Here is a 15,843-nt window from a genome sequence, read left to right on the forward strand (position 1 = left end):
TTCAGCCCTGGGAAAATTCTCTGATTATCCACATGATCAATGCCTCTCATTATCTTGAACAACTCTATCAGGTCACCAATCATCCTCCGTCGCTCCAGGGAGAAAAGGCCAAGTTCACTCAACCAATCCAGGCAACATCCTTGTAAATCTCCTCTGCACCCTTTCTATGGCTTCCACTCTGCACCCTTTCTATGGCTTCCACATCCTTCCTGTAGTGAGGCGACCAGAACTGAGCACAGTACTCCAAGTGGGGTCTGACCAGGGTCCTATATAGCTGCAAGATTACCTCTCGGCTCCTAAGTTCAATTCCACAATTGATGAAGGCCAATACACCATATGCCTTCTTAACCACAGAGTCAACCTGCACAGCTGCTTTGAGTGTCCTACGAACTTGAACCCCAAGATCCCTCTGATCCTCCACACTGCCAAGAGTCTTACCATTAATACTATATTCTGCCATCATATTTGACCTATCAAAATGAACCACTTCACACTTATCTGGGATGAACTCCATCTGCCACTTCTCAGCCCAGTTTTGCATCCTATCAATGTCCCGCTGTAACCTGGCCCTCCACAATGTCCACAACACCTCCAACTTTTGTGTCATCAGCAAACTTATTAACCCATCCCTCCACTTCCAAATCCAGGTCATTCATAAAAATCACAAAGAGTAGGGGTCCCTGAACAGATCCCTGAGGCACACCACTGGTGACTGACCAGAAGAATGGCGGGGGTGGGGGGGAAGGGAATTTTTCACTAAAACCTATCCAAATGTTGAAAGGCCAAGATAGAGCGGATGTGGAGAGGATTTTCCCTATGGTGGTGGAGTCACAGCCTCAGAATAGAGCAGGGTTTCCCAAACTAGGGTCCACAAACCCCTCAGTTAATGGTAGGGGTCAATGGCATTAAAAAGGTTGAGAACCCCTGGAATAGAGGGACGTCCATTTGGAACAGAGATGAGGAGGAATTCCTTTAGCCAGAGAGTGGTGAATCTGTGGAATTTGTTGCTACAGGTAGCTGTGGAGGCCAAGTCATTGGGTATGTGAAATACTTGCTGAGTCAGGGCCTGAAGGGTAATGGGGAGAAGGCAGGGGATTGTGACTGAGAGGAAAAATCGATCAGTCATGATGAAATGGCGTAGCATGCTTGATGGGCCAAATGGCCTAATTCTGCTCTTATATCTTATGGTCTACTTTTTCCCAGGGCAGAAAAGGCTAATACAAGGAGGCATAATATTAAGGTGATTGGAGAAAAGTATGAGAGGATGAAAGTCCTTTTTAAACACAGAGCAGTGGGTGCGTGGAATGCTCTCCCGGACGGGTGGTAGAGGCGGATACATTAGAGATAATTAAGAAGAAGAATGGAGGGCTACATGGGAGGGAAAGGTTAGATTGATCTTGCAGCCAGTACTGTACAATATGGTAGGGGTTGGTGCTTTTGCTGGTGCAAGTGAGGGAAGGTTAATACCTTCTAAACCATCTACAAATTTGCTGACGATACAACCATTGTTGGTAGATGGTGACGAGAGGGCGTACAGGAGCGAGATATGCCAACTAGTGGAATGGTGTCACAGCTACAATCTGGCACTCAATGTCAGTAAGGCAAAAGAGTGAGCTGATTGTGGACTTCTGGAAGGGCAAGACGAAGGAACGCATACCAATCCTCAGAGGGATCAGACGAGGAGAGAGTGAGCAGTTTCAAGTTCTTGGGAGTCAAGATCTCTGAGGACCTAACCTGGTCCCGACTTATTGATGCAGTTATAAAGAAGGCAAGGCAGAAGCTATACTTCATTAGGAATTTGAAGAGATTTGGCATGTCAACAAATACACTCAAAAACTTCTATAGATGTACCATGGAGAGCATTCTGTCAGGCTGCATCACTGTCTGGTACAGGGGGGCTACTGCACAGGACTGAAAGAAACTGCAGAGGGTTGTAAATTTAGTCGGCACCATCTTGGGTACTAGCCTACAAAGTACCCAGTACATCTTTAGGAAGCGGTGTCTCAGAAAGGCAGCGTCCATTATTAAGGACCTCCAGCACCCAGGGCATGTCCTTTTCTCACTGTTACCATCAGGTAGGAGGTACAGAAGCCTGAAGGCACACTCAGCGATTCAGGAACAGCTTCTTCCCCTCTGCCATCCGATTCCTAAATGGACATTGAACCCTTGGCACTACCTCACTTTTTTAATATATATTATTTCTCGTTATTGAGTAGCTCACCGAGCTGGCTTGTTAGCTTTTAGGCGTTTCGTTACCCAGCTAGACAACATCATCAGTGCAACTTCCAATGAAATGTGGGTGATCTACGTAGTTCATCATGTGTCTGTGTACACGTGCCATTTCTATTGGTTACTGATGATGTAATCCACGATTGGTTTGTTAAAGTCCGATCAGGTGATAATTCCCAGGCTCGTCTTTGATGGGCTTGGCCTAAAATAGTGACATTGGTCCAGTTGATTTGATGTGCTTTGCTGTCACAATGTATAGATGCTTGGGAAAGTTCATCATGACAAGAATTCTTAGAGGCTTTGTTCTCCACACAGAATTCTATCAACAAGCACATCAAATTAACCCAGTTTACATTGCAATTCAGCGTCAAGTCGTCAGTCCAGAGCCAAGAGGCAATTCACACTTGATTACACGCATCAATGATGACGATGTTAATCCTACATAACGGTTGATTGACACAGCCTGGACAATTATCACCAAATTGGATTTTAACGAACCAATCGCAGATTACATCATCAGTCACCAACAGAAAAGGCACATATACCCCCACACACATACAAACGGATTAATCACAGGACACATAAAAGACAAAGTAGATCACCCACATTTCATTCAAACTTGCACTGATGATGTTGCCTAGTTGGGTAACAAAATGTCTGCAAGCTAACAAGCCAGCTCGGTTAGCCACTCAACAACAACACCCTCAACCCGAGCTACAAATCTTTTCCAACATCTTAAATATATTATTTCTGGTTTTTGCATGATTTTAATCTATTCAATATATGTATACCGTAATTTATTTATTTATTATTAGTTTTTCTTCTATATTGTGTATTGAACTGCTGCAAGTTAACAAATTTCTCGACTCATGCCGGTGATAATAAACCTGATTCTGATTCTGAGGTTGTGGTTTTTGCTGCTGCTTGTGCGTAAGAGGGGAGGAGGAGCTTTGGGGTTCGGATGTTTCTGTCATTCTTTGTTTGGGTGTTTTTTTCTGTTGATAGGTGTCTGTGAAGAGTAAGAATTTCAGGTTGTATACTGTAAACATTCCCTGATATTAAATTGAAACACTGAACTTCTACCTTGGTTTTACTTTCCTGTACTACATCCCTTTTCCTTCTGTCCTCAATATCCAAATTGCCCGTTTTGAATGAACAATGGCAACAGTTCTTTAGGATAGAGAATTCTGAAGAAACTTCTCATCTCATCCTACCCCTTATTCTGAGACTGTGACCTCTGGTTCTAAACTCGACCAGAAGGATCCTTCCTGTATCCACCCTGCTGAGCCCAAAGAATTTAGAGTTTATTCATTGGAAGTTAAAAATGGGATACTCTCAAAGTCTCATTGAGTCCTGGGGTTTGGACTTTGCAAATTACTTCTTGTTAATGAAAGCATGTCCCAAAATTCAAACAATGATGTTGACATCTTACCATATCTGTGTAAATCTCGATAGCTCTGTTCAAACAATTAATGGCTTCTAAAAAAATAAAAATGGAGAAAACCATTTAACATTAGTTTAAAAGGAATACCTTAGGTTACTAACAATGCACCCATTTCTGCCTGTACTTTTAGATTTGAATATCATCTTAACATGTGGACACAGGCAGAAACTGTGCATTCAATTATCAAAAATCATCTGATTTCTTAGACTCACAGGCATTTTGGCTCATTGTGTTTGTACCGACCATCACTATGATGCTGAGATACATCCTTGGATGTGCTGGGACACATCATCATTGATGTAATCTGGGGTCATCAGGTCTTTCAACATCAGACACTCTCACCCAAGTGACCCAGCCAGTGCTGATCAGGCCCTGTGTTGACCCAGTGTCGGTCCATGGGTCATACGTCTTGATCCATAGCTATCCGGAGGATCACTCAGCAACCTCTGTGACAGTTCTGATGGCTCTTTTCTTTTCAGCCCCCGTAATGCCAATGATAACACTAACTCCATTCACACTAATCCCATTTTATTTTCAAGTTTAATTATCATTTAACCATACATGAACATAGCTAAACAAAGCAGCACTCCTCCAGGCCAAGGTGCAAAATACATCACCAATACAGCACAAATAGCACATATGGCTATGATTTCAGAAAAACATACAGTCACAGAGTGAAAAAAAATATATAGCCAAAGTCCCCAATTGATGTGTCTGTAGATTTATGGTAGGTTGTCCTGGTCCAACTTATTTTTCAACCGTGAACACTGGAGAGCAGCACCAAGTGAAAACCAGAGGGCAGAACAACATAAAGGGCCAATCTCCAACCCAATGCACTCCACAGAGGCTTTCCCACACCGCCTTGGCATCTCCTCCCCTGGTCGGCTACGACAGGCGAACCCACTACCAGGTCTAGTCTACACCACAACTGAGACAACACAGCTTCCCCCCACTGCTGCGATTACCAATGAACCCGTGAAATGGACTTACAGCATTCTACATTACCAACGTACAACAGGGTCTTGCGATCACAATAAAAATGTTCAGGCCAATCAGTCGTACCATGCACCTTCTCGGCACAACAGTACACGACATAACAACAGTAAGCAATAAGTCTAGCTCCATTGCTATTGAGCAATCTGCTGATGGGATTGTCCTGCAGTACCTGATGGGCTTAGTATCCAGCAGTGACTGGCAATCTTAAAAACGACATACAAAACAAACAAATCCACCTTTGACTGGACTCACAGTGGCCGCTGTGTCTGCATCTTACCCGTTGGGTCTCTAGATTCTATCGCTCACCCACACGTTAGGCCAATCACAGCAACTAATTAACCGATCAATCTGCAGATTAAATCCACAGAATCTCAGGGAGAACAAAGAACTGAACCTTCATCAACTAATGTGTGAGATGGCAGCCTCCTTCCTTTCCAGTCCTGTTGATGGGTTCGGCCCGAAACGTTGACTGTTTACTCTTTTCCACAGAGGCTGCCTGAGCTGCTGAGTTCCTCCAGCATTTTGAAAGTGTTGCTTTGATTATAAATGTACTTTGAACCAAGACACCGCAGCAAATTCCTGATACATGCAAATGTATATGGTGAGTAAAACTAATCCTTGATTAGACAGGTCAGTTGATTGACTTGTACATAAACAGAAGCCAGCTGTAACAGATTGAGTGAATCAATCTTGCATTATTATCTGCAAAAATATTCATCCTCATTAAAAGGGAATTTAAAATTTCTAAACACTTGCATTCCATAAACAGTTAATAAATGATTCCATGTTCACGCATTGTAAATCTAATCATCAAGAGGCCAATTTGGAAAGGTCAAATACAGGCCGAAGCACGGCGGGGGATCCAAGCCCGCCAAGCATCACAGCAGCATGGCCCGGGTCTGAGTGTGGAGAACATCCCAACGTTCGGACAATTTACACACTGGGTCAGATGGATGGTGTCAGGATCGGAAGCGGGGATCAGGTCAGTTCTGCTCACTACTCCACGACACTTACTCTGTACTGATCCAAGGCTGAGGCTGTGGGCCTGCTCCAGGCTTCGTGTCTGGAACTTCACAACGATTTGACCCACTGTGTGCTAAACGGAGGCTGGGGGTGTGGGCCTGCTCCAGGCTTCGTGTCTGGAACTTCACAACGATTTGACCCACTGTGTGCTAAACGGAGGCTGGGGGTGTGGGCCTGCTCCAGGCTTTGTGTCTGCAGCTTCACAACGATTTCACCCACTGTGTGCTAAACGGAGGCTGAGGCTGTGGGCCTGCTCCAGGCTTCGTGTCTGGAGCTTCACAACGATTTGACCCACTGTGTGCTAAACGGAGGCTGGGGGTGTGGGCCTGCTCCAGGCTTCGTGTCTGCAGCTTCACAACGATTTGACCCACTGTGTGCTAAACGGAGGCTGGGGGTGTGGGCCTGCTCCAGGCTTCGTGTCTGGAACTTCACAACGATTTGACCCACTGTGTGCTAAACGGAGGCTGGGGGTGTGGGCCTGCTCCAGGCTTCGTGTCTGCAGCTTCACAACGATTTCACCCACTGTGTGCTAAACGGAGGCTGAGGCTGTGGGCCTGCTCCAGGCTTCGTGTCTGGAACTTCACAACGATTTGACCCACTGTGTGCTAAACGGAGGCTGGGGGTGTGGGCCTGCTCCAGGCTTCGTGTCTGGAACTTCACAACGATTTGACCCACTGTGTGCTAAACGGAGGCTGGGGGTGTGGGCCTGCTCCAGGCTTTGTGTCTGCAGCTTCACAACGATTTCACCCACTGTGTGCTAAACGGAGGCTGAGGCTGTGGGCCTGCTCCAGGCTTCGTGTCTGGAGCTTCACAACGATTTGACCCACTGTGTGCTAAACGGAGGCTGGGGGTGTGGGCCTGCTCCAGGCTTCGTGTCTGCAGCTTCACAACGATTTGACCCACTGTGTGCTAAACGGAGGCTGGGGGTGTGGGCCTGCTCCAGGCTTCGTGTCTGGAACTTCACAACGATTTGACCCACTGTGTGCTAAACGGAGGCTGGGGGTGTGGGCCTGCTCCAGGCTTCGTGTCTGCAGCTTCACAACGATTTCACCCACTGTGTGCTAAACGGAGGCTGAGGCTGTGGGCCTGCGCCAGGCTTCGTGTCTGGAGCTTCACAACGATTTGACCCACTGTGTGCTAAACGGAGGCTGGGGGTGTGGGCCTGCTCCAGGCTTTGTGTCTGCAGCTTCACAACGATTTCACCCACTGTGTGCTAAACGGAGGCTGGGGGTGTGGGCCTGCTCCAGGCTTCGTGTCTGGAACTTCACAACGATTTCACCCACTGTGTGCTAAACGGAGGCTGGGGGTGTGGGCCTGCTTCGGTTGCTCTGGGATTCATGTCTGTAGACTTCCTTTTGCTCTGAATGCTGTTGCTTGTTTTTGCTGTTTGCATGATTTGTGTTTTTTTTCTCTTTCTCTGTACTCTGGGAGTTTGTTAGTCTTTTTTTAAAAATGGGTTCTTTTGGGTTTCTTGTTTTCTGGCAGCCTGCAAGGAGATGATTCTCAGGCTACATCCACACTAGACCGGATAATTTTGAAAACGCCGGTTTTGCGCAAGAATGATAGGTGTCCACGCTAGGCATTTTAAAAAATATCTCTGTCCACATTGAAACAGATATTTTGGCGAATCTCCTCCTACTGCGCATGCGCAGGACACATACCGAAAACAAGTGACACGTTTGGTGTCGAATCTCACCGTGAAAAACTTAAACAATAGGCAGCTGTTGGCTCTCGCGCAGGAGGATTTAAAAGTAAAAAAAAACAAATACTGGAGCGTATGGAGGCAACCAACAGGGAGTTCACAGACAGTATGATCCGGCTGACAACAAACACTGAAAAACTGACTAACTCTGTTGCATTAATAAAGCACCTTTTTAAATGTGTAAAACATGTCTGCATCAGTATTATCTTGTATTTCCATACAATGTTACATTAGGCTGTTACACATCTATTGTCAGAGAAGTACTTACATAAATAGGTAAACCACCTTCATACAAGCAAGGACAGAAAACAGGGCAAAGTGAGTATACTTATTTATTCAATAAGCTATGGGTCAAAGTATTTGGTGAGTACATTTCTAACTCTTCTGGCTTCAGTCTCGTTGCCGTCTGTTCTGAAGTTGTTAGGTTGCGTTCAAGAAAACAATGAAATGGCACGCTGCCGTCTGACAGTGTTTTCAGATTTCTCCGGTTACCCCGTCCACACTGATCTGCCCAAGTGGCGTTTTCAAAATTATACACCCTGGAGAGTGTTTCTGAAAAGCTCCAGTTTCGGGGGACGAAAATGCCGTTTTAGTGTAGATAGAAGATAAAAACGAAGAGAAAAAGCTTCGGTTACGGATTTATCCGGCGTAGCGTGGACATAGCCTCAAGGTTGTCTAATTTATATGTACTTTGAAAATACTTTAACACTACAGAGAAGTATCTGAGAGACAAAATGTTAATCTTAAGCCTTTAAAACACATTTTACACTGCATTTCTGCAGTCTTTGGGAATATTTGCAACAGTAGTAGAGGTTACCTTGAGGGTCAGCTTTCTTAAAGGCATTTCCAGCATCCACAAAGTTTGTTGCAGCATCATGTTTGCTCTGCAAGTGTAGGTGGAGTTTAGCAGCTTCACAGAAGGCATTGCCTGCAGCTAAAGAGAAAAAGATTATGAGTGGGTACCAGCAGCACCTGCTGCTTATGGAAATAAGGATCATTAGATTCTGGAGCAGAATTTGGCCATTTGCCCTATCGAGTCTGTTCCGTCATTCGATCATAGCTGATTTTTTAAAAATCCCTCTTTACCCCAATCTCCTGCTTTCTCCCCTAACGTGTGACAATCTTACTAACCAAGAACCTGTTTTAAATATACCCAATTACTTGGTTTTCACAGCCATCTGTGGCAATAAATTCCACAGATTCACATCCATCTATCTAAAGAAATCCACCCCCCCCCCCCCCCACCGTCCTAAATGCAGATGAGTGTGAGGTTTTGCACTTTGGCAGGACAAACTTGGAGAATGAATGGACAGGCATGAAGGGAGTCAGAACAAGGTGATCTGGGAATACAGCTCCATAATCCCTTGCAAAGGGGCATCAGAGGGAGCTAGCATTGTAGATTAAAGCTTTTGGCACACTGACCTTCATAAATCAAAGTATTGAGTACAGGATTTAGGATGTTACACTGCAGCTGTACAGGACATTGGTGAGGCCTAATTTGGAGTATTGTGTGCAGTTCCGCTCACCAGCCTACAGGAAAGATGTAAATAAGATCAGAGGAGTGCAGAGAAAATTTACAAAAATGTCACCAGGATTTGAGCAGCTGAGTTACAGGGAAAGGTTGAATAATTGCAAATGAGGTCCACACATAAAAGCACACAGACATTGACACACATAAGTAATGAGACAGACTCAAAATGAGGTTAGCTGTGCTAACCGGATTATTTTTCAAGCTTCTTAACAAAGTTTTAGATAAATGTGGCTGTCGAATGGGTTTCACACCATTCTCCTTCCCCATAGATCTAAATCAGCCTGCAGAGAGTATCAGTAGAATTCAAAGGCAAAGATGATAAATCACGTTTTGGTTGCGCTCTCACAATCTGAGCTATTGGAAAAATGTTGCCTTGTTGCTGTGTGAAAGACTGCCACAAGTCACTTAAACAGCCTTAAAGGCAAAGCAGAGTGCATAGGGTGAAAAACGAGAACAAAAACTAGCGTCTGTGGATGCAAAAAAGTGCAAGTCAGCACTTTAGGTCACGACACACATCTGTCCAGAGTTATGACATAGTACAGGCCCACAATGTTGTGCCAAACTTATAACTTAACTTCCTCTCATCCACATAGACCTCCATTTTTCTTTCATCCAAATGCCTATCAAAGAGTTTCTTAAATGCCACTGATGTATCTGCCTCTATCACCATCCATTGCAGGGCATTCCACACACCCAACACTGTCTGAAACAAAAATTACCTCTGACATACGTGACCAAAAGTTGGACATTATCAAAGCAAAATGAGGGAAATTGCAGAAATGTGGTTTTTGAGAATGATGAAAATATTGTGGAAGGACAGAATAACAATTGAGGAAGTGTGTGAAATGCTGGACGAAGGAGGGAGCTGATATCATCAATTGGGAAACGACGGCTGGAATTTCTGGGACATATACTGGGAAAAGAAGCTCGAACATCTTGCAGTGATGGGAGAAAAATATTGCAGTCAACATTGCATGGAACTCATGAGTTACACCAAGAGATGGATAGGCAAAAGTTTTGAAGGGCTTATTAGAACTTATTAGAACAATTTGGGGGGGGGGGGGGGGTTAGTCTCTGGTTGTTCAATCGGTCTATGCTTCTGATCTTGTTTCGTTATTCCAGCATTCCATTTCTTTGTTCAATTAATTTGTCTGTTTGGGTTAGGAAGTAGTGCCAAATTCAAATAGCAATCTACACAGGCACTGTATATTGTAGGAAAGAAAGGCAAACCCACTATCGATAAGTCAGTCCGACAGGACTGGAACAAGCCCTTCAGACTAACCTGATCATGTAAGATGCCTATCCATCCTGGCCATTCTCCCTTCTCCCCCCTCCCATCAGGCTATAGATACAAAAGCCTAAGAGTCCGTACCACCAGGCTCAAGGACAGCTTCTATCCTGGACTCTTGAACAGTCCCCAAGAGTGACAAGATGCCTCACATCTACCTCGTAATGACCTTGTACCTTATTTTCCACTTGCACTTCACTTTCTCTGTCAGTGTTACACTTTATTCTACGTTATCTTGTTCAGTGCCCTGTGTAATGATCTGATCTGCATGAACAGTATGCAAGACAAGCTTGTCACTATCTCCGTACACGTGACAATAATAAACCAATACTTCACTGACGATATTACGTCACTGCTTGAGCAGGGGTTCCCAACACGGACCCCTCGGTAAAAAGTGGGTAAGATTACGGGGCATAAAAAAGGTTGGGAAGCCCTGACTTAAAGGGAATTCCCAACTGTGGGCCAGTCCAAATTGCCAACTAACCTGTGAGACAGATACTAAATAACACTGCGGGAGCCAGTCTCCCCTCCTTAGACTCTGTCTACACTTCTCACCGCCTCAGGAAAGCAGCCAGCATAATCACAGACCCCACCCATCCCAGAATCCTCCCCCCCCCCCCCCCCCCCCCCCCACCCCTCACTGGACAGAAACTACAAAAGCCTGAAAGCATGTACCACCAGGCTCAAGGACAGCTTCTACCTGGGAGTAATAAGACTCTGGAATGGCTTCCTAGGACAATAAAGTGAACTCTTGATCTCATTCTACCTTGTTGTGATCTTGCACCTTATTGTCTACCTGCACGGCAGTTTCCTTGTAACTGTTACACTTTATTCTGCCTCTGTTATTGCTTTACCTTGCACTACCTCAGTGTACTGTGTAATGATTTGATCTCTATGACCACTATCAAGACCAGCTGCACTTGGTACAGGGTGTTGTGATGTGAACAAAGTCACCAGGGAGACACTGAAGCTAGTAGATAAAGAAGTGTTTCATTCAACAGAAACAAGCAACAGGTATCATAGTATCATATTGAGATACTCCTGGAAGAAGAGGCTTGCTCGACCCAAAATTGTACAACATTTTAAAAATGCTAGAGATCAAAGGTATCAGCGTAGTTACAATATACCCACAATGCTTCCTCTGAATTAAATATAGTTTCCCACACATCTCCTTCCACATTCCAGACACCCAAAATGAATGTTAATACCCTCTGACTCTAGGCCACTTTCGTGCATATGCAGACATCTAAGGTCCAAGTGGAGTGTTTGAGATTGAGCCCAACCTGCAGCTCCAGGAAGCCTATTGTCCTGAGCTGTGTTTTAAATTCAATCTGCAATCCATATTCATATTTGAAGAATGGCAGCTGTTGAACTTAATATTTGCTATATAACCCAGCTCCAGAGAATGCCCTTACACAGGTGACAATAAAAAAACAATTCCAACTTTATTTGCATTGTTATTTCTTTTCCCTTCTACTACCTCCGTGTGCTGAGGTGGTGAAATGATCTGTATGGATGCACGCAAAAGTTTTCCACTGCATATGTGCACGTGATAACAACAAACTAACAGCTACTTGGTTGGGAACTGAATTGTTATGATTATTATTCTATAGATTTATTCAGTATGCCCACAAGAAAATGTTGTATATGATGACATATATGTACTTTGATAATAAAATTTATTTTGAATTTATGGCAATTACACATGTGGCCAATGGATCATGCAGTGAATTGACTGGGCCTCCTGCATGCGGAGGGCTCTTCTCATGTGGGCTTTTGAGTTTGGTTGTTTTTATCTTGGCAGGCCGCAGGTTAAGAACCCCTGCCTTAAATGTATGCCCTGGTATTAGTTATGTTAACCCTAGGGAAAAAAAGCTGCTGTCTGTCTACTCTATCTATGCCTCTTATAAACCTTTATCAGATCTCCCCTCAGCCTCCGCCGTTCCAGAGAGTAGTTATGAAGCAGGAATAGTCAACATGACAGATCATTGTGGCATCTGGTAACTGTACTCACCACTCCAGTTCTTAGCCATCTTGAACATGTTAGCAGCTCTGCAGTACATTTCGCATGCTTCTTCCAGTTTAGAGGACCCCCTAATTAAAATGGAAGCAGGTCAAAATCAGGACAAGAGAAAAGGTTTCTTGATCGAACACTCAGAAACCAAAGATTGAGAACTGTGCTGTTTGGATCAGTTATCAACAATAAAACTAGAGTTACAAATAACCTGCAGGTCCAGCAGGGTGGCAGAAGGAATGGTCAACCTTGAATCAGGTCTACAAGGGGAGATAGCTGGTATAAAACACAGGGAATGGTGACACAAGAGGCCGGAGATGGGGTAGAAGAGATAGGCTCAATCTTCTTTTTACCTCTGCCTTCATCAGCTTAAATCCACTGTGGATGATCCCTAACCCGGCTGCGATAGGAGAAAGAGTGGGGTTGAGGCTAGCAACCACATCCCCAACGTCCAGAGCTACAGAAACGCTAACACAAGCTCCAAACATCTCGTTCCTGGGAGAGGGGATCTTCAGCTAGAAGACAAGATGGGCTACACCTAGGGTCAACGCGAAAGACTGGCCCAGGACAGAGGACTTTGGTGAGCTGCTCTCAGCGGCCCATGTCCCAGTAGGGGTGATGGGCTTAACTCACTCCATCTATCAGGCTGTCTCTTAACTCCACCCACTACAATCTTCACTCATCCCTTTGATCTACCTTTGCTGCATTTCATCAATTCCCCACTTCCATTTAATACTTACCTATCTTATTAATCCTAAACCAGTTTCTTAAGTTTGTTATCATTGGGATGGTAATGGGAATAAGCTCCCATTATTGATTAAATGGGTAATATTTGAGGCGCTCCCAATGACATGCACCTCAAACAGCCTCTGACAACCACGTCCAGCTCCTGGCTTCATGTCTGTCTTATCCACTAAGCCCGGCGGGACCGTTTCTACTGACAGGAGAAGGGCAAAAGGTGGGTTACTGGCACCTTAAAACCAGTCATTTCAGGCAGATGGGGCTCACCAGCTGTGGTTGGCAGCTCATCCAGAAGGAAAATTTTCATCTGAAACCTTCACCTCCATGCGGCTATACCCACTCATGGGGAAGGCTTCAGGAGTAAATCCTGAGGGAAAATTCCAGAACTGGACACCCTACGGCAGTCCTATGTTGAGTTCAATGCTGACTGGTAACTCACGTGATGCTGCTGCATCAGGTTCTGTCGTTCCTTTGGGTTCAGCAGATGCATGGAGAGAGGGAGCCTGCTACAAGGGCAACAGCTTGCTCTCCATATTGTACTGCCCTGGCTTGTGTATCTAGACAGCTAGGATACAATGTCCATGGTTGACCATAACCAACGGAGGCCTCAAAAAATCCTAATCCATGATTTCAATTCACCCCACCCCCATAGATGAAGCTTGACCCACTGGGTTCCTCTAGCAGATTGTTGTGTGGATTCCTGTGCCTCCAGCCTAGTGTCTCAATAAAACTTAACTTACGGCTTCATGCATCAGAGCATTTAATTCCTGGGGGTGGTAGGGAGATATCACTAGCATTACGGCACTTCTTTATTCAGATTACATTAGTTTTATTTATCAAATATACATCAAAACAGAGGAAAATACGCAATTTCCTTCAAAAACTATCATCACAAAGACAGCCAACAAGTGTCAACACGCTTCCAATGACAACTTAGCTTGCCCACAACTTACTAACCCTAACTTTATGTCTCTGGACTGCGTGCGGAAACAAGAGCACACGGAGGAAACCCGCGCAGTCAGGGGGAGTGTATAATCTCCTTACAGACAGCAGTGGGATAAACAGAATATCTGACCACAAACAAACTGCTTTGCATCACTGTATGTTACCACACTCCAAACAGTGAGCATACACCAAGACTGTTCTGTTAGTAAAGTATTCCTGGATGAACTAAGGTCATGAACTAAGAGGCTACACAGCCAAATCCACAGCAACACACACAAAATGCTGCAGGAATTCAGCAAGTCAGGCAGCATCTACAGAAAAGAATAAACAGTCTATGTTTTGGGCTGAAACCCTTCAGAACTGGGAAGGAAGGGGGAAGCCACCAGAATAAAAAGGTTGGGGGGGAGGGCAGAGGTTAGCTGGAAGGTGATGGGTGAAGCCAGGTGGGTGGGAAAGTAAAGGGCTAGAGAGTGGACCATGGGAGAAAGGAAAGGAGCAGAGGATGAGAGAGGCTCATGACAAGAGGACCACAACCTTGTCATAGGGTTTGGAGGCTTGCTAGCCTCAATGACCTGGAGAGCCAAGCTAACTGGAGTCAGGGCTATATACTTTGGTTCAAGTCCACTTGGGACGAGAGAGAGAGAGAGAGAGAGCGCGAGAGAGAGAGAGCGAGAGAGCGAGAGAAAGTTACTGACATGAACACTGCCAGTGATAGAGGACCTTCATTGCTGCCCTGAACTGCCGCAGCATAATGAGCAGTAAGAAAGAATGGCGGAAGAGAGAAGGGGGGAGAAGGAGTGGCAGTTGTGGCAAAGACTGCGACAGGGTCACCAGGAATCCAAGCGCAAGCTACGGAAATGATGCAATGCCTTCAATTAAAGCAGAGATTCAAGGTAAATGTTGACACTATTCTGTGCTTTGGTTTTTTTTTACAATTTAGAGTGACAGCACAATAACAGGCCCTTCTGGCCCAGCAGGCCTGCTCCACCCAATTACATCATGTGACCAATTAACCTACTAACCTGTATATCTTTGGAGAATGAGAGCGGAAAGCACCCAGAGGAACCCACGCGGCCATGGGGAGAACATACAAACTCCTTACACACAGTTGCGGGAATTGAGCAGGGCCACTGGCACTGTAGTAGCATTAGGCTGAACACAGTTCTACTGTGCCATCCCATGTACGGAATAGGAAAGTATTATACAGGCTGACGTACTTCACCAAGACTAACACTGCCTGATTTAATGTACATGTGACAGATAAAGCTAATGTTTAAAGAGCTTTTTTTAAAAAAAGAGTTCTAGTGGGCTGCATTCAAAGCAACACACACAAAATGCTGGAGGAACCCTGCAGGTCAGGCAGCATCTATGGCAATGAATGAACAGTCAACATTTTGGGCCGAGACCCTTCTTCATGACTGGAAAGGAAGGGGGAAATACGCAGAATAAAAAGGTGGGGAGAGGGGAAGGAGTCCAGCTGGAAGGTGGTAGTTGAAGCCAGGTGGTTTAGAAGGTAAAGGGCTGTCGAGGAAGGAATCTGATAGGAAGTGAGGAGAAAGGGAAGGAGGAGAGGACCCAGGGAGAGGTGATAGGTAGTTGGGGAGAGGCCAGAAGCCAAAGTGGGGAATGGAAGAAGAGAGGGGAGAGGAAATTTTTTTCTTTTTACTGGAAGGCAAAAATCAACATTGATGCCATCAGGTTGGAGGCTACCCAGACGGAATACAAGGTGCTGCTCCTCCAACCTGAGGGTGGCCTGATCTTGGCACAACAGGCCATGGACCGACATGTCGGACAGGAATGGGAATCAGAATTAACCCACATTCAACATTAACCTTCAGTGCTGTCTGTGTGGAGATGGCACGTTCTCCATCAGCACATGGATTCCTCCCGGATGGGTGAACTAAGAAGCTGCTCCCATCACTGTCAGTTT

At 45.1% G+C, this 15,843-nt stretch overlaps 1 protein-coding gene across 1 annotated transcript in view; it reads right to left on the reverse strand.

Annotated features, from left to right (window-relative positions):
• The window catches only part of LOC140737386 (alpha-soluble NSF attachment protein), a 50,875-nt gene that overhangs the window by 21,603 nt on the left and 13,429 nt on the right, over positions 1–15,843 (reverse strand). The window contains exons 2-4 of the mRNA XM_073063863.1: positions 12,228–12,307; positions 8,212–8,328; positions 3,662–3,708 (exon numbers count right to left, since the gene is read on the reverse strand). Coding sequence (XP_072919964.1) covers positions 3,662–3,708; positions 8,212–8,328; positions 12,228–12,307 — 244 coding nt within the window. The remainder of the gene's footprint in view (positions 1–3,661; positions 3,709–8,211; positions 8,329–12,227; positions 12,308–15,843) is intronic.

Source organism: Hemitrygon akajei, chromosome 12 (assembly GCF_048418815.1).
Source record: "Hemitrygon akajei chromosome 12, sHemAka1.3, whole genome shotgun sequence".
Classification (NCBI taxonomy): domain Eukaryota; kingdom Metazoa; phylum Chordata; class Chondrichthyes; order Myliobatiformes; family Dasyatidae; genus Hemitrygon; species Hemitrygon akajei.